This window comes from Triturus cristatus, chromosome 5_2 (assembly GCF_964204655.1).
Source record: "Triturus cristatus chromosome 5_2, aTriCri1.1, whole genome shotgun sequence".
NCBI classification, from domain to species: Eukaryota; Metazoa; Chordata; class Amphibia; order Caudata; family Salamandridae; genus Triturus; species Triturus cristatus.
In genome coordinates this window covers 44,938,812-44,960,950 of record NC_140588.1, presented here as the reverse complement: position 1 = coordinate 44,960,950, position 22,139 = coordinate 44,938,812, and the positions used below count along the sequence as shown (strand labels likewise).

At 45.9% G+C, this 22,139-nt stretch overlaps 1 protein-coding gene across 3 annotated transcripts in view; it reads right to left on the bottom strand.

Annotated features, from left to right (window-relative positions):
- The window catches only part of LOC146822634 (uncharacterized), a 1,280,275-nt gene that overhangs the window by 813,319 nt on the left and 444,817 nt on the right, over positions 1 to 22,139 (bottom strand). For all 3 annotated transcript variants that reach the window (XM_085606818.1, XM_085606816.1, XM_085606817.1), the window contains 2 exons: positions 7,526 to 7,631; positions 1,590 to 1,657 (listed from right to left, as the gene is read on the bottom strand). In XM_085606818.1, the coding sequence (XP_085462944.1) occupies positions 1,590 to 1,657; positions 7,526 to 7,631 (174 nt within the window). The remainder of the gene's footprint in view (positions 1 to 1,589; positions 1,658 to 7,525; positions 7,632 to 22,139) is intronic.

Below are 22,139 nucleotides of genomic sequence, written 5' to 3'. Positions count from 1 at the left end.
CTTAAATTTTCTGGCTTCTGTTTCATGATTGATGAATTTGTACTATTTCCGTGCACCGTCTGGCATGCTTGGTTCATTTTCAGAAACTCAAAAAATTGCATAATGCTCTGGATCAAAATGTTTGACTCCAATTGATCTATGGAAACTGTAGCTCTGTGAAGCAGTTTGCTTTGAGGTGGTCTATGTCAAATATGATACATCAGCATAAAAGATATGTCAGAGGTTGTTAATACCATGGTTTAGTCACACTAGTGTTCTGTGACAAATTCCTTTCTCAAATGCTGGCAGGTCTGTGGCGTTCTGGACATAGTATTAGTCTCTTGGGGCAACAACATGGCTATTGAGCTTGGGTTCCCCTTCACTTATCCTCCTTTGGAGGGCTGTCTCACCTCTAGAACCTTGTAACTCAAAACTCCTTAGATTGCTCTGGGATTTTGGAGCTTTCCAGTATTTTTCCCTTCCTGCAGGGTGACTGACTCTACTTCATTTATGCTTTGGAATCTGTGATCTCTTTCCAAATCCTCTTCCATGAAAGCATGTGTCAGATGAGTGTTAGGATATGGCTTTGTCCTCATAGGCCCCGAACACCTCCCCCACACCGTTTTCAGGCATGGTTCTCTCTCTACACATTACTTCATCCTTAATGTCTCCTGTTGAAAGCAGTTGATCCCTGAACATGATTTATTCATTCCTTTGTACCGGTGTTTGGCTTTATCATCCCTTGGAGATTTGTGCATTTGTAACATCATAGTTTTATTGGGAGGTTTTCTGACCTATTCATGCCCTGAGGCAACTGCTTTCTCACTTCTGGCATCCCACTCACTCATTTTTCCTGCAAAATTTGAAGTAAATTTATAGGTTTTTTTTCGAATTCACAAAGACTTTTAGGCATACTCCTGGGACTCTGCAACAGTCGTAGATTCCCAGGTGAAATCATGAAAAACATTGTGTATTTCCCTTGGCAATCACGCAGAGACATTTCCACATTTGCCAATTCACATAGTGCTCATATACTCATGGGAAGTGTCTTTCATGAGTTCAATTGCACTTTGAAACATTCTTCTTTTATACAGTTTAGCAATACTCCAAATAATTTTCAGGGCATTCATTGACCATTTCATAGAAACAGATTCAACAATTACCAGGACGATAATGATCAGTGGAAGAGATGTGAATATGCAAAAATAAGTAGGCTTGTGGGTGTTCCCACACTTTTCAGAATGTTGCTATTCTGGAACACCCAGTCTCCACTTACCTGTTGTCCCTAGGCAAAGATGTACATCTTTTAAGGAGTAAAATACCATATCTCGTGAATCACAAATATTGCTTTAGATATATAAAAAGGTCATTTGTGCTTGTAAGGTGAATTTGCTCATGTGAAAGAGCAAACATTTTGTACAAAACCGCATCATACACCACCGTCACAAACACTATTAACAGCCACAGAGTACCACAGCTAGTGTAAAACAACTAGGCAAAGTTTGACTCGTTGTCTACTGACAAGTAACTTATTACACAAAGTATTTATTCTTGTTCAGGAGATTCAGAAACACAAAAAGTCATCACAAAATAAATGAACAAATACTTACACTGCTTGTTTGTTAAACTTCTGAATGTCCTTGGTCAATTTGTTCACATATTTTGGTGACAATGGTGTCTGCAAAAAAGGTTTGTAAATTATTGACAAGCTTCATGTACAGAACGCATATAGTACAGAAATACTGTCGACATATATTTAAATTAAAATTAAATCCCAGATTGATTCTGTGACCAGGGTGAAGGGCGTAGAAATCTGGTTTTTGAAGCATTATCGTCGCTACATAGGCTAAGGGGTCGATTTACCCAACCTGACAAATTTTTCACCAGAGTTTCTACGCTGTCCATGAATATTCTGGTTACAGAGTCTGATCCCTTCCCCTTTTCAGTCATTTAATTCATGTAGCACTTGCACAACCAAGGAATGAGCACTCTGCGGTGTAAATAACTGCATAACTTTACATTTTATTTTATATAAAAATAGAATAGGACCATCATTACTTCCATATGTGCTTACTGCCTACTACACTGAGCCACACCTCTCGTCTCAACCATGTAAGACCCATATAGTTCTAATACCGTGACAGGGAACACCCAGGACAATCTTAGTGCAATCACATAATATGTTGTATGGAAAGGGCCATCATCGCTGCAATAAAGAGTTAACCTCCTAAAACAATATATGAAAAACCTACAAGAGCAAAAAAAGAAATTCCCCACCCTCCCTGCCTCGCAGACCTAAAACTGACCGCCCTCCCCCCCCAACTTTGAAGACTGCCTGTTAAACCCTCCCATGTTACCTATTCGTAGGCACCCGTGCACTCACTACAGAGTCAACCCGCCAATTCATCCCCTTTAGGATCGTCCAATATCGTCCCTTATGGTGTAAATGACAATTATATCAGCTTGTTCTATGTGGTGGTTGCAAACAGTCTCTGTGTCTCGCTCCCTCGGAGGGGAGTGAGGCACCCATCGTATCTCGGACACAGTGTCCGCATACAGATAAAATCAGTCTTCCAATCCGAGCTAGAGTACTTCTGTGTCCGATTCCGCCGGCATTTGTCCATCATTTCGTTCTTGACTCTGTACAGGCCAGCTTGTATCCTTTTGGGTTTTCCAAGCTCGTGATCGGTTATCTTTAACCAGTCTCCAGCCATCAAACCAATTCCAGGCTTCCTCTGGAGTTTCAAAAAAACACCTTCTAACTCTACCCGGAGTTTTGCAGGAAAAATCATGGTGTATTTCAAGCTTCGGAATTGCATTGTTTTTAACTTCTAAGAAAGAGCGCCTTCGTTTTTGGATCCGGAGAGCGATATCTGGAAAGAAAGTAACATTGACGCTGTCCTGTTTAATTGGAGCTGCAGCGTGGGCCAACTGGAGGATCACATCTCTGTCTCTATAATTAAAGATCCTTGCAACAATTGGATGTGGGGGAGCTCCTGATTTCGGCAGGCCCCCCAAGTACTCGGTGTACTCTGAAACGACAGACAAGTATCAACACCCATCAAGGGGTAGTAACTCAATGGCAAACCAGTAGCTGTACCTATGCGGCAGCTTCCACCTTATAAATTGTGGCAGCCCACCTCACTCGATGCAGACAGTTGTCCAGTAGAATAAGTGCAGGTTTGTGAAGTGAGTTTTACTGCTGGTGGGGCCTGGATTTCTTGCCGGGAGCTGGGCTGGCTGCTTTCCTACCAGAAGTGCTTTGCGCTTTACAAAACAATGCAAAACAAATGGTTTTAAAGCATGCCAGTCAGACTATTCTCACTTCAAAACGATTTGTTTTTGCATTTGTTTGGTTCCTGTCTTCTACAGGGTCATCACAAGCAGAGCTGATGTTCAGGTGGAAGGGAGGTGAGGTTTCTGCTGTAGCTTGGCCCAGAGAGTCAGGCGTCTCCAACCGGTCGATCGCGAGCTACCGGTAGCTCGCAGATGCCTTGCCAGTAGCTCGCGGCCTGACTCCCACTTTAGTAGCCTATTTTTGTCATTTTGTTTATTTTTTAGGCCTTTTGCAGTTCCTTCTCTGCCGCGGTGGGAACCAATTGCAATTTGAGCCCATCTAGGGTGGGGTGAAGCTGTTGACGTCAGCCAGCGCATGGGCAGTGTTGGCTGCCCACGGAGAACCACTATGCGCGCCTTTTGCTGCCCGCCTTTTGCTGCCCACCTTTTGCTGCATGCCTTCCTGCCATGATCCTGTGCATTTTGCGACCGGAGCGGCAGCCTTGAATGCATAATTGGGTCTCCATGCTGCAATACAGGAGATGCAGTGCCAGCCACCCGAAGCAGAACCAGACAGCCATCAGGTTTGTGGCCAAGACAAACTTTATTTTTTTTTAAATAGATGCCTGGCCATGCCGTTATTCGAGGCATCTGAAACATGAGCAGTAGTTGGAAAAAGTAATAAATCAATCTGAAACTATGCTTTAATTTAATCATTAAATTAAATCAGCGTTTCACAGGCATCTTTTCTTTTGAAATAAATAGTGTACCTTGCACGTTACGTTGTTCCTGGCCACAAAACGGAACCGAGAACATAATTTTACATGTCTTTTCATTACATTTTAATTAAATAATTGAAGAAATGTAATGTAAAATTAAGTTACTGGCTCCGGTTTGTGCCCAGGAAGAACTTCCAAGAGGTGCTTTTTTTAAACCCAAAATACGTGTAAAACACATTTAGTTTCATGATATCATGCGAGTAGTTTAAAATGAAGTGCAAGGCTTCACAATTCACTTCTAATGTATCCCATTTAAAACAGTTCCTCACCCTTGCAGTGGCCATATGTTTCTATTGTAAACGAGGCCAATAAATTAATTAGGAGAGTTGAGCATGGGCTAAGGAAGCTAAGATCTGAGGCCCCTTCCTTGCGTGAGTAAAGAGTTGAAAACAATGCAAATAGTGGCACAAAAGGCATATAAAAATATGATGGAATGTTTTGAAAATCACAACGTTTATTCCTTTCGTATGAACAGCATTTTACAGTACTTACATTGAGAGGCATTTTTAGAAGTAATAACTTTTGAACATGAACCAATCATTGACTACCACCATCCCTGATGATAATTCTATAATAATGAACTAATTGGTAAGTCATGTGCACCATACATGTGGAATCGGTTATTATTACATGGAACAAATTTAAAGTCTGTTATGAGAGAATTTGTACAGTGCACACCCTGAACTCCGGCATTTCAAGGTCTGGTCATCTGATGATGTAGAAAAAGGAGGTATGATATAATAAATTAATTGTATTGCAGCATTACTTTATAATGCTTACTAACCTGCAGTGCAAGCCAATCCAGGTAGGGTTTGTGGTCGGAAAGGTGTTGTCTTTATTTTTTGAGCCTATGTGGGAAGTGTTCCATGTTGTGCGTGATGATCACTGAGGTTCTATTACCGAGTTATGGAACGTAGTAGTGAGGTGGATGAAAAGGTGTGAGAGACAGATGTACAGGTTATGGTTTTTAGTATGAAATTTCTAGTATTAGTATGATTTCTTATGATTGTAGTTTCTTAGCTGGTTATGGCAGAGGTCAGGAGTACGCAGTTTGTTGAAGAGGAAAGCCAGGACAGGCTCTCTGGTTTCATATTGTGCATTGCAGACACTAAATAGGTGTCTGTTTATCCCTCGTCAATGAAGCTGGGCGTGGAGGGACTTTGGGAATAATGTACAAGTTGCTTGGCCTTTAGTAGCTCGCAATGATTTTCACGGATCAGAAGTAGCTCTCACTGCAGAAAAGGTTGGAGACCCCTGGTCTAGTACATATATGACTAGGACATTTCAAAATTCAAAACAATGTATTTCTTTATAATGTGGCTATTGTAAACACATTTTAGATTAGTATATTAAATTATACCATTGTATGGAGTGACAATAATTTAAAAAACTTTAATTCCCCTCTTCCACTGCTCCGGTGATAATGCTAATTGTGGACAAAGAGAGAATTCAGTTTTCCTTTCCCCCTGTATGTGGCCAAGGGTGTTACTATGGTTTAACACTACAGTCTTTCGTTTTTGTACAGCTCACACCTTGAGCTAAAAAAAAGTAATTGCCTATGAACACACAATGTCGTCAAGTGGAAGACTGGACTGATGCAAGGTTTCCTAGTTTTGCAGTGTGCAATTCGGCCACTATATTTGTATCACAATCTCCCATTGTAGATCAAAGCTTAATGCGTTTTGTGTTATTCTTTGAGGCGTTAAATCAGTGCACTGTGTTAAATACTTCCTGGCTATGCATGTTTCATAGGGATTTGAAAGTAGTGTTTGGGACAGATGATGTTTTATTGATTGTCATCCACTCTTGGATTAATTCATCCATCCAACTATTATTCATTCATTACCTGAGCCACGTAGCTATAGCTCCAATCTACATGCACCAATTAAATGACAGGGCAAGATTAAAAAATGTGTTGTAAAACGCACCATATTTGCACGTTTAACATTTCTTAGAGGGAGAAAGACCTTCAAGTTTCTCTTTGTAGTGGTGAGGCGCCCTTGCTTCTCTCACTTGTTACATGCAGTAAGAGAGCTGGTCAGGCAACATTGACCAGGGTTGCTTTTGCTTCCCAACATGACCCAGGCCCTGGCACACAGTGCACTAGCTGAATGCCCCACCTGATACAGCTTTTACCCCCATCAAAGTGTGGTCCTCTGAGTCGGCGTACTGCTGGATCTGCATTGATGGTCTTGCTGGGATAGATTGAGGTTATGGCCATTTTGCGGGAGAAGGACGGTGAACAACAACAACAATGGTGAAAAGTAAGAGTTTCAACTGAAGTGAGTGTCAAAAAGCACTGCATTTACCACAATGCCATTTGGTAAAGTGTGTGCTTGTATGCCAGGCAGTGTGCTCCTGCCCCCCCCCTCCCGTTTTGATTGGCTCCTTGCTGAGCTATTAGGCTGATGAGCTCATGGGATGCCCCTGCATTCTGGGAGTGGTACAGAAACTTGAGAAGACTGTGGGCAACATTGTGCAGCACCCCCATATTTAAAGTAATACTCTCTACTGAAAAAATATCCTGAAAAGTATGTAGAGAGACACAGCACTGGCTGCACCAACAATGGTGAAAACTAAAGACTTTCAACCGAAGTGAGTGTTATCAAGCATTTCACTTACTGCAGTGCATTTGGCCAAACTGTGTCCTTGTATGCCAGGCAGTGTCCTCCCTCCTCCCTTGTTTGGGTAAGGGCGGTAGACCACTGTTATTCTCATATATATGGCAGCCCCGAGTCACAAAGGTAAACTGAGACGAGCGTATAACTTTACAACTTTCGGTATTCACAAAAGGCATTTACGAGTTGTAAAGTTAGACTTTTGTCTCAGTTAAACTTAAGACCAAAACTCAAGTTTAACTGAGACAAAAGTCTAACTTTAGGACTAGCCCTCTGTGAACACCGAAACTCGTAAAGTTAGACTTTTGTCTCAGTTTACCTTTGTGAATACGGCCCGCAGTGTATATTCTTTTTCTTGTTTTACCCTCAGCTCTTCTGCTATTAAGACTGTCAGCTTGTCTGTTGCTCCCGGCTACGGAGTAGCTCAGTTGCCAGCCACCTGTTTGGTGAGAGAAGTGCTTCCTTCTCATCCCATCTGAGGGTCTTGAACTCCAGTCTACCAGACCCTGATAATGGAACCCTTAAACGATTATCCGATTCAGAACAAGCGCACTACCCACGTTGCCTCACCACGCAGGGCAATTAAAGATCAAGCAACTACATAAGCAACACATCAATGGTTACACTATAGAAAATGACAACTACGGTCTTTGCCATGCCTCTTTTTAGTAGAGGTTTCAGACGTAGGTGCCAGATAATGTTGCTGATTACAAACCTGGACAACCTAAAGAGTTGGTCGTTTTTTGGACAATAGCCTGTCCAAATAAATTGATCTTAGGCATTGGTAATGTATCACACGTATGCTTGTAAAGAAACTGCGTGGGTTAAAGTAACGCTTGCCGCTGAGGCTATTGTAAGTAGTTTTTAACTTACCACTCTCTTCAGATCGTCGTTTTTCATTGGCAAGATACCACACAGGAGCATGTACACATTCTGAAGCTTCTCTAAAGCATGTTCGAAATTTCTCTTTTGAACTCTCCTTGAAGACAAAAAGATGCCAACGTTATAGCAATAGTTTGTATCTTTTTTTTAAATTAGGCATGATTTGTGCAATTGTTTAGTCCACTTAATTATGATGGTCTGAGACTTGCAAAAAGCTGAAAAAGAATTTAGCTTTAGATTTTTTTGTGGGTTTTAAACAAAAAACGGGATTGGTAGCTTTATCACCATCACTCCCCTCCCCTGTTTTCTTTGTCTCCCCATTTCACCTGATTAATCTGACCCCGTGCCTCACCTCCCTCCCCAACCCTTCAGCCTGTTATTAATTCATCATCATAAAATTCTACAATACCTCATTTCCAACAAACTTGAGCATAGTCAATATTCTTTTCGGCAGGAGATCACTCTTGAGTCCTTTGCAGGGTAAGTGTAAGAGCCTAAAGTTTGCACAAGGTTTTGGGTCCCCTTCAATGCTTTAGGCCAGTGTTTCCGAAATTGTGGGTCGTCGCAAGACGACTTTTGGTGGGACGTGAAAATCCGAGAGTTTATCTTGTTACATTTGCTGCTCTTCAAAGACAGTAGTCAAATGTTAAGCCAAGTCTTCGGACAAATTGATGCTTATGTGTTTTTAACATTAGAATTTACAAACAGCTCTCACTTGCAGTCAGAGAATAACATAACATGTGTATCTGTAAAGCACACTTCTCACCAAAGGGTCTCAAGGCGCTGAATAACAGATGTTTATTGTTACCCAACTCAATGGTACTCCTTTTATCGACCTCAGATGGATGAAAGGCTGAGTGGACCTGCCAGGATTTGAACCTGTGACCAGGAGGTCGAACACAGGCCCCTGAAGGGAATGCAGTAGTCCACTGAGCCGCCAGAACCGGATTTTTGAATGAAGTGTGAAAGGAAAGGCTGTAGTCTACCATTTTGTGCAGCACACAACAAAATGTAAACACCTGCAAATGAACTGTGCACATTCAGCAGTTAGGAACATAAAAAAGAAATGAAGCATATTTTTTTGCATTTCTGAATGTGTGATGGAAGCAAAGATTTTAACAGGATCAAAACAAATCAAGATACTTTACTTGGTGATGCACAAATGATAAATATTCTCTTAGACCTAATTTCCACATATTATCATTTGTCTGCAATATAGTTTTATCAGTAAAATGGTATGACTGTGCAAATTGTGTGGCCATTTCAAAGGAAAATGTGTTGTCTGTAATTGACAGTGCACTGCCATTACGATGCTTTAGTTAAATTAAACTAAAAATGCCTCATGTTCCTTAAATCTGGGTGAGCCATGAAGGTTTATCGTTCTAAAAAGTGGCTTGTGGTTCTAAAAAGTTTGGGAAGCACTGCTATAGGCTGATTTCCACTTCAAAATATGTGGAGTAAATTGTCTAGGTACGTGCATGCACATCAATAACTCAATGCTTCCCTTTTCCCTGCCAGGAGAATTTGTGATTTTTTTTTAATCATGCTTGAATGTAGTCTGCAGGGGTTCTCGTTTGGTCAATATAAATTGATTGTCACAGGGTCTTGGTGGGACTTGTTTTCCTTTAGCATTATTGATTTCTTATATCCAACCCCAGAATGTTAAACCATTAACAGTCCGATAATATATGTAACATCATGGCCTTGGCCGCCATCCTCTCAGGCAAAGCTTTCACCTTTCACTCATCGCGTCATGGAGTCCCACTGGGGTAAAGTGCCATCTGTTCAAGTTTTTCCCGATAGCCTTACCTGGCCTCAGAGGGTTGTGCTAAGCTACTTTTAAGTTTCAGTACTTGCCCAACTATTCTTCACCCAGAAAATCTCTAATTTCCTTTTGCAGGCAGCAGGGGCGACTCCTCCACTAAGGCAGTGGAGCATCGCCCCACTTTTTTTTTTCAATGACAATGCCAATAGCTTAAACTCGCGTAAATGCAAGACCTATTGCTTTGCAAATGCTTGTTTAGGGGGGCGGAGTTTTATATAGCGCAAACTAGACCCGAAGGTATCAGGGCGCTTTACATGAGCGCTAGTTATGTTACTGACAGACACATTACTGTTTATTGTTACACACGGGGTGGGAGATTTAGTGATATGCCCAGAATCACATGATGTTGATCGGCCCTTCCGAGACTCTCGAGGTCGACCGCCCTAGCCGTTGGACCACATCCTCTACCCTTCTATTTGGACCATAAGATATAGATAAACCATCCTTTCAGTAGTGTTCTTCCCAATGACATTTAGCAGGAAAACACAGAAAATAGAGCTATCTTACAGCTAACAATTTAGCAAAATATCCACGTTTTGTATTAGAGCTATACTCTAGAGCATATGTAATATGTTACTGCATAGTCACGCATAAACTCAAATTCCGACCGTGCATCGCTCCCTGTCTCAGTATTTCAGCCCCTAGTCCTATCTTGGTGTCCTGCTCTCATTTCTGGGCTTCCCCTCCTTGTGTCATTGTCCTTTCATCCGAGTGTCAGTGTTTTATTGTAGCAATAGGGTGGCACACACAAAAAAGTCACACTTTAGTGTTAACAAAATATTCTCTAAAATTAGGCTCATTCTTAGTTCTTTCTTTTTCAGTGTTTCTTTCAGTTTTTGGTCAGACTTTATATCTTTATACTTTACCAGAATTGACTAGGTTAGTATTTATGATTATGAACAAGAATATCAAATCTCTCCAGATTTCCTTTGGCTTTAAAAAGTTTTTCGAAAAAGATACATTTAACCAATTGATCCATAAAAAGCTAAACTGGTATAAATAAATTTGGGCCTGATTACGATGGTAGTCGGACGAGTGTCGGAGTGCCATAGTCGTTTCACTGCCCAATTACAATGTGAACGCAGGGCTGGTGGGTGGAAAACTGCTTCATAATACTGTGACTTGTGCTGCGGCCCTGGAAAAGGGCCACAGCACAAGCCACAGTGTTATTGAGCACTTTGTGCACATTCATGCACTGTGTGCCTGGCACCATGTGGAGCCTGGCACACAGTGCATTAATGTGCGTGGGGGCACTACATGGTCCCCCAGGGACACATTACAGTAGCCCAAGGGGAACAGGGGCCCTACTTGGGGCCCCCGAAGTCCCTTTTTGGCTACCTTTTCATGGAGGTCAGACTGCCATTAACAGGCAGTTGTAAAAGGACTTCGTAATCCTGACGGCGGTGCCTGAGCAGGCATTGCCTCCATTCAGGATCACGGTTACGACTGTCACCCCATCAGTATCAGTAGATCATGTCAGAGTCTGCAGTCTTTCCCCCCATCCATCAATGGTCCGACAGCCTGCATCGTAATGTGGTGGCCAGATCTATGCTCTGTATGTCGGGCGGACCGACGGCCTGTCTGAGGCGATACGCCCAACATCATAATGAGGGTCTTAGAAACAATAACCTAGTATGTTTATAATTACTCAGTAATACTTCTTCTACATACTGTATGTTAGACCTGTCAGCCTTGGGGTGGTCTACACCCAAACATTTTACCTTCCAACTCCATTTTTACTGACCTAATTTTTGCTGGCCTAGCACTGCTAACTAGGGCTAAAGTGCTTTTGCTTGTTCCCTAGAACATGGGAACATTAGTAAAGTGGTACTACATGTACCCAGGCATGTAAATTAAATGCTACTAGTGGCCTGCAGCACTCACTCTACCACCCCCTCAAGTAACTCTTTAAACATGTCCCAGGCCTGCCATTACAGAGCCTGTGTGTTCAGTTTTAAATCGATTTCAACTTAGCAAAGAAAACTTTTTGCCAGGCCTAAACCTTTCTTTTTTATACATGGATGTCACTCCTGGGGTAGGCCCCGGAAAGCCCAGAGTGGAGGGGTGTATTTAAAAGGCAGGACATGTACTTTCAAGTTGTTCATGTCCTGTAGTGAAAAACTCTTAAATTCGTTTTTACTGCTGCAAGGCCTACCTCCCCAACAGGATAACACTGGAATTACCTTCTCACATTTGTAATTTCCAAATGGGTGTAGATAGCCAGTTCATGCTAGGTTTCTCTGCAATCACAATTTAAAATCCTAACTTATGGTGAAGTCTGATTTTAAATTACAATTCTGAAAATGCCATTTTTACAAAGCTAAGCAAAACAAAGAAATCAACCCGTTTGCAATCAAGCTAGACAAAAGAAACAACAGATTTATCAAGAATTAACAATAATCAATGTGATGTGCATACAGAGAGGAGGTACAGCCTGCCCCCTTGTTATGAAGTAATGAAAAAACTAGGATAACAAGTCGTAGACTCTGTGTGCACTACCAGTAGGCACTCAAGAGAGTATTCATCAATATAATATACAAATAATCAATTGTCACAAATCAAATACTCAAAATGAACACATTCACACAAGAGTCGCATTAGAACTAAAACTATCTCTTCTCCTCTTGCGGCCCGATGGCACGAATATCACCATACGATAGCTCAACTACGCTTTTCTATTCTTGAAATAGTAAGTTCCCTGGTAGGTCGCTCCCCCCCCCGCTGCAGCTCCGCCTGCACCCCCGCTGTCGCTGCTGCCGCCAGTGTATTCGAGGCCCTCCACCACCCGCAGGCTTCCACCTGCGCCTCATCCCTGGTGGCCAGAGGTGGCCTTAGGTTCGTTTTCGCTTGCTGCCTGTTGCTTTGTGCCTGTAACTGTCTGTGCCCCGGGGTGCTCGCCTCTTTGCTTCTGTGCCCCTTTTTTTTCTGTACCCCTCGCCAACTTCTGTGCCTCCGTTCTTTGTACCCTGTGCTGACTTTTGTGCCTCTGTGCCCCTTTGATTTTGTACCCCTTTTGCTCCTCTGTGCCCCGCGCCGGTCTCCTGTCCTCCGTCCCTGTCGCTGCCTCCCCTGCAGCCCCGCCCCTCTCCGCACCCATTCGTCACACCCGACCCTCGCCTCCCAGCTGCTCCTCCCTCCCCACCTCCCCATATATGGCGGCCGCTGCGCGGTGAGGAGAGCGACCCTTGACCTTCCCTGGTAGGTCGCTCCCCCCCCGCTGCAGCTCCACCTGCACCCCCGCTGTCGCTGCTGCCGCCGGTGTATTAGAGGCCCCCCACCACCCGCAGGCTTCCACCTGCGCCTCATCCCTGGTGGCCAGTGGTGGCCTTAGGTTCGTTTTCACTTGCTGCCTGTTGCTTTGTGCCTGTAACTGTCTGTGCCCCCTGCCCCCCGCTCGCCGCTTTGCATCTGTGCCCCTTTTTATTCTGTACCCCTTGCCAATTTCTGTGCCTCTGTTCTTTGTACCCCTGTGCTGACTTTTGTGCCTCTGTGCCCCTTTGATTTTGTACCCCTTTTGCTCCTCTGTGCCCCTTGATTTTGTACCCTTTTTGCTCCTCTGTGCCCCGTGCCGGTCTCCTGTCCTGTCCCTGCCGCTGCCTCCCCTGCGGCCCCGCCCCCTCCGCGCCCATTCGTCACACCCGTCCCTCGCCTCCCAGCTGCTCCTCCCTCCCCACCTCCCCATATATGGCGGCCGCTGCGCGGTGAGGAGAGCGACCCTTGACCTTCCCTGGTAGGTCGCTCCCCCCCGCTGCAGCTCCGCCTGCACCCCCGCTGTCGCTGCTGCCGCTGCTGCCGCCGGTGTATTTGAGGCCCTCCACCACCCGCAGGCTTCCACCTGCGCCTCATCCTTGGTGGCCAGTGGTTGCCTTAGGTTCGTTTTCGCTTGCTGCCTGTTGCTTTGTGCCCTTTAACTGTCTGTGCCCCCTGCGCCCCGCTCGCCCCTTTGCTTCTGTGCCCCTTTTTATTCTGTACTCCTCGCCAACTTCTGTGCCTCCGTTCTTTGTACCCCTGTGCTGACTTTTGTGCCTCTGTGCCCCTTTGATTTTGTACCCCTATTGTTCCTCTGTGCCCCTTGATTTTGTACCCCTTTTGCTCCTCTGTGCCCCGCGCCGGTCTCCTGTCCTCTGTCCCCGCCGCTGCCTCCTCTGCGGCCCCGCCCCCTCCGCGCCCCTTCGTCACACCCGTCCCTCGCCTCCCAGGTGCTCCTCCCTCCCCACTTCCCCATATATGGCGACTGCTGTGCGGCCGTGCCGCTGGCATGCTGAAGGTGCACCTAAGGCAAGCCCGTCTGCGCCCGTCCATGCCTGGACCGTGCCCAGCGCCAGAACCCCTGGCCCCCGCACCAGCCAGGAAGACCGCCTCCACTACGACGCCAACACCCTCATCGCTCTCAACCCAGGAAGAACCCACACCTGCTGCAAGGCCGCCCCGAGGTGCACCCACGGCCCCTTCACCTGCCGGAACTGCAGCTTCTCCTGCCTCGAAAGCGCCAAGACACCTGCCGCGACGGAACCCAACCAGCTTAGTTGCATCCTGCTCAACACCCTCTCCGCACACAAACATGCCGTCGAACTCTGGGACCTACTCAACACCACATCACCGGACGTCGCCTTTCTGACCGAAACTTGGATGAACGAAACCTCCTCACCAGACATTGCCATAGCCATCCCAGTCGGGTACAAGATCACCCGCAGAGACCGCACCAACAGGGCCGGAGGAGGAATCGCCAACATCCACAAAAACACCATCATGGTCTCAACTCCAACTACGCCCTCAGCACCGCCGAACACATGCACTTTCAGATCCACACGGACCCCAAGACCACCCTAAGAGGCACCCTCGTCTACAGACCACCAGGACCCCGGCCTCAATTCTGCGAATCCATCGCGACCTCATCAGCACGCACGCGCTGACCTCCACCGACTACATCCTCCTCGGAGACCTGAACTATCACCTGGAGAACAACAACGACAGCAACTCCTCCACCCTGATCGATAATCTCGCCAACCTCGGTCTGTAACAGCTCGTCACGACGCCGACCCACATCGCCGGCCACACGCTAGATGCCATCTTCTCCTCAAGCCCTCACGTCGCCTTCAGCCACGCCGCCAAACTGACCTGGACAGACCATCACTGCATCCACTTCTCCTTCCAGAAACCCCTCACACACCACCGCACTCTACAGACCCCCCGCCGCTGCTGGGGCAAAGTCTTCCAAGAACAACTACAGACAAGCCTCGCACTCGACCCTCCGACGAACCCCAACAACCCCGATGAAGGTGCACTCACCCTCGAATGCTGGATGAACGACTGCGCCAACACCGTCGCCCCGCTGAAAACCCCCATCAGCAGAGACACCAGCAGAAGAGTCAGCTGGTTCACCCCGGAACTCCTCGACTCAAAACGCACCTGCCGGAAACTGGAAAACATATGGCGCAGAGACAAGACGCCGGACAACCGCGCTGCCCACAAAGACGCCATCCGCAACCACCACCTCATCAGGACCGCCAAAAGGATCTCCTTCACAGACCGCCTTGACAACAACGCACACAACAGCAAGGAGCTCTTCATCATCGTGAAGGAACTCTCCAACCCCAGCTCCAACGCCAACGACATCCCACCCTCGCAAGCCCTGTGCGACTCCCTCGCCACCTTCTTCCACCGGAAAATCACCGACATCCATGACAGCTTCAGACCCCACCGCACCCCACCGTCCACGACACCCTGACAACCTGGGCCAACGTGAGCATCGTTGACACAATCACGACCATGGGAATAATCCACTCCGGATCCCCGTCCGACCCTCTCCCGCACCACATCTTCAACAAAGCCAGTAACTCCATCGCACCCCACCTGCACAAAATCATCAACCTCTCCTTCGAGACCGCCACCTTCCCTGAGAACTGGAAGCACACAGAGATCAACGCCCTACTGAAGAAACCAAAGGCGGATCCGAGCGACCTCAAGAACTTCCGGCCCATCTCTCTGCTTCCGTTCCCAGCAAAGGTCACCGAGAAGATAGTAAACACCCAGCTCACCCGTCGCCTTTGAAGACAACAACATCCTGGACCCATCCCAATCAGGATTCCGCAGCAACCACAGCACCGAGACCGCCCTCATCGCCGCCACAGACGACATCAGGATCCTGCTAGACAATGGCAAGACGGCGGCCCTCATCCTCCTGGACCTCGCTGCCGTCTTCGACACCGTCTGCCACCGCACTCTACGCACACGCCTCCACGATGCCGGGATCCAAGAGAAGGCCCTGGACTGGACCTCCTCCTTCCTCTCCGGCAGAACTCAGAGAGTCCGCCTCCCCCCGTTCTGATCCGATGCCTCCAAGATCATCTGCGGCGTCCCTCAAGGATCTTCCCTCAGCCTGACGCTATTCAACGTCTACATGGCTCCACTAGCACGCATCGCCCAACAACACGACCTCAACATAATCTCCTACGCCGATGACACTCAGCTGATCCTCTCCCTCACCAAGGACCCCCTCACCGCCAAATCCAACCTCCACCAGGGAATGAAGGCAGTCGCAGACTGGATGGAGGACAGCCGCCTCAAACTGAACACAGACAAGACTGAAATCCTCATCCTCGGGTCCAACCCTTCCGCTTGGGATGACTCTTGGTGGCCCACGTCACTGGGGTTCCCCCCCAGCCCCCACTGACCACGCACGCAACCTGGGAGTCATCCTCGACTCGAAACTCTCCATGGCCAAACAAGTCAACGTAGTCTCCTCCACTTGCTTCAACACCCTCCGCATGCTCTGCAAGTTCTACAGATGGATCCTGACAAGCACAAGGAAAACAGTCACCCAGGCCCTAGTCAGCAGCAGGCTTGACTACAGAAACGCCCTCTACGCCGGAGCCTCGTCCAAGCTCATCAACAGACTACAAAGAATCCAGAACGCCTCTGCACGCCTGATCCTCGACGTCCCGCGCCGCGACCACATCACCCCCCACCTGAGGAACCTGCACTGGCTCCCAGTTGACAAAAGAATCTCCTTCAAGCTCCTGATCCACGCACACAAGGCACTCCACAAAACCGGCCCTGCCTATCTCAACAGTCGACTCTCCTTCTACGTACCCAACAGAAAACTCTGCTCCGCTGACCACGCCCTGGCCACGGTCCCACGCATCCGGAGAACTACTTCCAGAGGCAGATCCTTTTCCCACCGCGCCGCCAAGACCTGGAACTCCCTCCCCCTCTACCTGCGACAAACCGAAGACCTGCTGACCTTCAGGAGACAACTCAAGACCTGGCTCTTCGACAATAGCAGCAGCTCCCCCCCCCCCCCCCAGCGCCTTGAAACCCTCACGGGTATGTATTGCGCTTTACAAATTATTGATTGATTGATTGATTGATTGATTGAAGGGTACAAGCAGACAGGGACATGTCCAAATTATTGACTCAGCGTGAAATGTATTGGATACGCTTTTTGGATACCCTCATGCTTAAAGGTCTGAATGATAAGCTCGAATTTTCCTGTTTCCTATGAAACTGTACTTGACCACATGATTATCCTAATTATGTTACCTTGTTACACATCTTTGGGTGTACTGACACACCTTTGACTTTAGCCCGTTACCTACTATTTATTTTCCACATGAGTTGTGGTATACTTTGTTATTACATTTTGTATATATTTATGAGAGCCTCGCACACAGCATTATCTGTTATCGGATTTCAGTTGCATTTTATATTTAGAGCACGTCAAATAATGTGTTTCCACCTTTATATAATAATAATGGCTCTCACGTCGCATTTGTGCATATGCTATGATGTCTCTCATATCAGCGACCTGTTAGATTATGTGTTTCAGCTTTTAATTGATCCTGTGTTCATCATTTCATATATGTACACATGTCTTTAGGTCTCTTTTATTAGTGTCATGTTCTATGCTCTTGATACTTTCATCTTTTCCTCCTTGTAACTTGCCTATTCATCACCTTCTGGTTCATAAGGTTGGAATTGTCATTACATTGTGATTCACTATCATTCTTGCCACCAGTCTATGGCATAGTGTCATGCTTATTCTTTATCTGCGCTGGTTTATAAGGTTTGATTTGTCTTTGCATTGTGATTCACTACCACCCTTGCTATTAGTCTATGGCTTAGTGTTATGCTTATTCATTTACCTGCGCATTCTGCACGACATTCGACATCACGTAGCACTAGCACTATCACTTTTCGTTTTCAGAATTTTGATTTCTGAACTCTTGGTTCCAATTTAGACTGGGAGCATTAGATTTGTTCCTCATATTTTTTAATCATAAATCACTAGGGTGACACTGCCCGTTTAATTTGTACTAGACGGCCTTACGTTGACACACAAATACTGGCGAGCACGTTTACGTGTGCACACAAACTTCACTCGTGACGCTCTCACACCCGGGACTGCTGGCTGAACCAATGTGTCTTCAGGCACTCATTGTTGTTGGCAGTTAGCTACCTCATTTTATGGTGAGTTATGGCATTGAGCGGTTTATGTGTCTTAGTTCACGCAGGGCAGCGTTTCTTTAGAATAACTTCATGATTTTTCATTGATGCAGAGGCGTGGTATCGTTTGACTCCACCGGTTGGCCCCACTATGTGTTCGGTTCACCTTTATGAATAAAGTTTTTTACGATCGAGTTTTGTGCCATTAACTACAGCATACGTCGGTGAGTTACTTTGACAAGTACAATTGGTGTTTGGATATTGCGTGGATTTTACGCATGTTTACACGCTGCCTGTTTGATTTACCGTACTATACTTTGAGCCTATTGTCCAGTTGACAGGAACTCCTGTGTTGTTTAGTAGCAGGCTTAAGGTAACGATTTCTTCAGTTATTAACCACTTACTGCGCGAGTAGGTTGGGCTCAAGGGTCCGCTCATCTTTTGCACCTATAATTGCATGTCACTTTCACAGCACACTCTAGCACTGAGGAATTCATGCGATAGTGGCACGCATGCTCGTTTTTGCACTTATTTATACTTTTGTGCGCTCAGCACCCGATCACTGCGCATGTAAACGCTTGAATGTTTGTTGTTTTGACTGGTCCACTACTTCTCTTTTTCTGTTCGCTTCTTCGTTCTCCTTGTAGTATTCCATCATGAATCATTCTCCTCTGGGTTAAAGCTGCAATGTGTGTTTGATACACATATTATGTGGACTGAACATGGTTTCTTTCACAATGTACCTCACGGTTATGTAACTAATTTTGTAATTTGATTGTAAACACGTTTTTGAAGAATGAACTCATTTAGTTACTTTGTTTGTAGAATCCCCTGACGAAGGGCAGCATTTTATGCCCGAAATGCATTGGGATTTAAGTGTTACTCGTGGGATTTATAGGCTTGCGGTTTTACGTGCATTGGGATTTAAGTGTTACTCGTGGGATTCATAGGCTTGCTGTTTTACGTATTTGAAAGAAATATCCCTCGGGACCTTTACAAGCCTGACTTCAATTAAAAGATTCTTTTGAACTACTACTGATGTTTCTAATGAGCACTTATTCAACCTATTGGTGAATGTGTTCATTTTAAGTATTTGATTTGTGACAATTGATTATTTGTATATTATATTTCTGAATACTCTCTTGAATGCATACTGGTAGTGCACGCAGAGTCTAATACTTGTTGTCCTAGTTTTTTCATTATTTTTACAAAGTTGGCATTTTCTTACCTTAGTCATTTAGGGCCATATGTATCAAAAACAAATTCTGCGAATCTGTAATTGCTATTTTTTGCAAATCGCAATTAGAGAATCGCAAAATGCAATGTATGTAGGATTTGCAAATTATTTTCCGAATCCTACATATTCCTTGTTTGCGAATTGCAAATTGAGATTCACAAATAAGGAATACCTTCCCATTTATACCTATGGGCTAGGAGGCCCATAGGAATGAATGGGAAGACATTCTCAATTTGCGATTAGCAATTAGAGAATCGCAAATTAAGAATGCAATTTCAAGGTTGCAAGGGTGCCAAAAGGACTCCCTGTTGCACTCCTGAAATATGCATGTGTGCACATTTTGCGCACATACATGCTCTAAGGGCATGTATGTGCGACAAATGGCACTTTAAAAAAAATGCTTTTTTAAAGAAAATCGCAAATTACCACCAACTTGAAGTTGGTGGTAATTTGCGATTCCTTAAGGCCAAATCGCACTTTTATTGTGCTTCTTACATTGCATTTAAGGAATCGCAATTTGCGATTCCTTAAATGCATTCGCAAAATAGGGAATCATAAATTTTGCTATTCCTTATTAGGCGAGGGGGTTTTTGTATGATACATTGCACACTGCTAAATTGCGATCGCAAACACTGAAATTCTGCGAATTTCAGCATTTGCGATCGCAATTTAGCTTGATACATAGCGCCCTTAGTGTCTGTAGCCTATCTCTGGTCCCATGGCTGGGTGTAGCTCACAGCAGAGCTTCGTGTATTCCTCCTAGAAAGCCACATACAATAGGGAGCTTAGGTGTGCCTGGATGGGTCATCACTGACAGGATGGGAGGGAGGAGCTGGGCAGAGCCCCACTCACACCTGAAGAGAAGAAAAAGGGGGAGAAGAACTGAACCTGAAACTTCACCTTGAACCCAGGACCCCAAAGTGACTCCAAGGGCAAGTATGCTGGCCTTCTAACATGAGCCTCGGGGACATAAAAGGCTCCCCAACCAGCTCCTGGTCCCAGCTGCAGTGAGTTTCGGACCCCCAAGTGGTGCCTCTCAGACCCTGGGCACTTGATGTGCTAACAGGCCCTTAAATAAAGCTTTGGACTCTTTGTGACCACAAATGGGTCAGTTTGCACCGAGACCACACTGCTCGCACAAAAATCCAGCACGTGCCATCGCCACAGCCAGCAAGTCTCTTTGAACAGCAGCAGCGACAGCCTGCAGGGGACCACCAACATGAAACTCCAACCCACCCATCTGACCCGCTCGCCTGCTTTTTGTGCCACATCAAGAACCGCCTACAATGCTCTCCTTGCTCCCTATGACCCTCTCCAATGCATATGGGCACAAAACTTGAGAAGGTAAAACTTCCACAGGACTAGTCTGGGACAGAGACTCCTCTATGCAGACAATGCTATGCTTTTGGCTAGATCTCCCAGGGCTCACTGCAGATTCCCATACGGGAGTATATTAGAAAATCACATGTTTTAATCAAGGGATCACCCTTTAAGAAACCCCTGGTTTTCCATTTGGCCCATCGCAGGGTAGAGGGGCAGATTCCTTTTTATATTTTGGCATACTTTTTGATTGGAAATTCTTATGGAAATATATGGTTTTAGATAGAGTCCTTCACTTTGAGAGATGAATTGCTGCATTATTTATTTTTACAAAGTTGGGGAATAAGCCTATCCGTCAATTCTTACATATTTACACTGCAAAAATAAAGGCTATAGAGACATATGGGGCTGCGGTGGGGATATGGTAGACATAGACCCCCTACGAGTGGAGGATGCCTTTGCCAAAAGATTGCATCATTGCCCTAAAGTTGCTCAAATTACATGTGCCGTAGTGAGTTGGGACTCCCGTATATTGTTGATGCAATTTGCCTACAACATTTATTATTGTGGCACTCCATTTGGAGGCGGGAGACGGTCCCTCAGAACCACAGCATACTAGCACACAGGACTCAAACACCGTGTTTACTAGGTGGGGACTACAACTGTGTACTCAATACACAGCTCGACTGTTCCTACCCTCCACTCCCCACTCTCTTCCGCATGCACAGTCGGACAGCTTTGTGGGTAGATTCATCAGTGGGCACTCACAGGTATCTGGTGAGCCAGGCTCCCAAATTCTACTCATTCTACTCTGCACCACATGACCAGTATGTGTGCCTTGACTGAATTCTCTGCTCTCTCTCCATGCTAGACATGGTCCAACATGCTGACTATCTGGGCGCGTTATCTCAGACTATGACACACATATAGCGGACGTGACATGGAACGCGCAAGTCCATCCAATGCGCTAGTGGCATCTCCCCAGGGAATGCCTTGAGGACATAGTTTTTTGCGAATCCCAAGAGTCACACATACAGCACTATTTTACAGAAAAACAGGATTCGGTATCCACCAGGGCCATGGAGTAGAATGCCTTTAATGTGGTTATGAGGAGGGTCTGCCAACAGGAGATAGAGGGGGTCAGACAGTTGCTTAACAAAGAAGTTGGAGAGGCTGAACGACTTCTGCCCACAAAAGAAAGGGACACAATACTCAACGCCTCGAAAGGTCCCGCATTAGCTGAGGCCAAAACTCACCACACCACCCTTCTGGAAAAGTTCGCTGCTTCAACCTCAATGCACATGTGGCTAAGACACATCTGAAGGGAGACAAATCTGGTTGCCTCCTTGTTGGGTTGGCCCGGAAAGATGTCTGCTCGGGCTCCATTCTAGAAATAACCTCTTCTGCCGTCAACAGCCTTTACGCACAGTGGAACATCCTGCATGCATTCTTCGGGTACCACTTCTCTCTAAATGAGGAGTTTCTCCCCGCTCCTGTTGCAGTTGGGGCCTTACTGATGGGACGTACGATGGGACTTACTCTCCTTTGAATCCATGATGCTGATAGGTAAGGTCTGGATGCTCCTAAATGTTCTCTGACATTATACAGACCATTCGAGACCCAGCCAAAAATAAAACCCCGGGCCTAGAGGGGCTGCCAATCGAACACTATCACACCATCACAATGAGCCTCACTTCCAGATTGGCGTAGATGTTTAGATGTTTAATGAGGCCTTGGGCACCGGGGAGCTACCCCCGTCCTTCTGTAATACCCTTCTG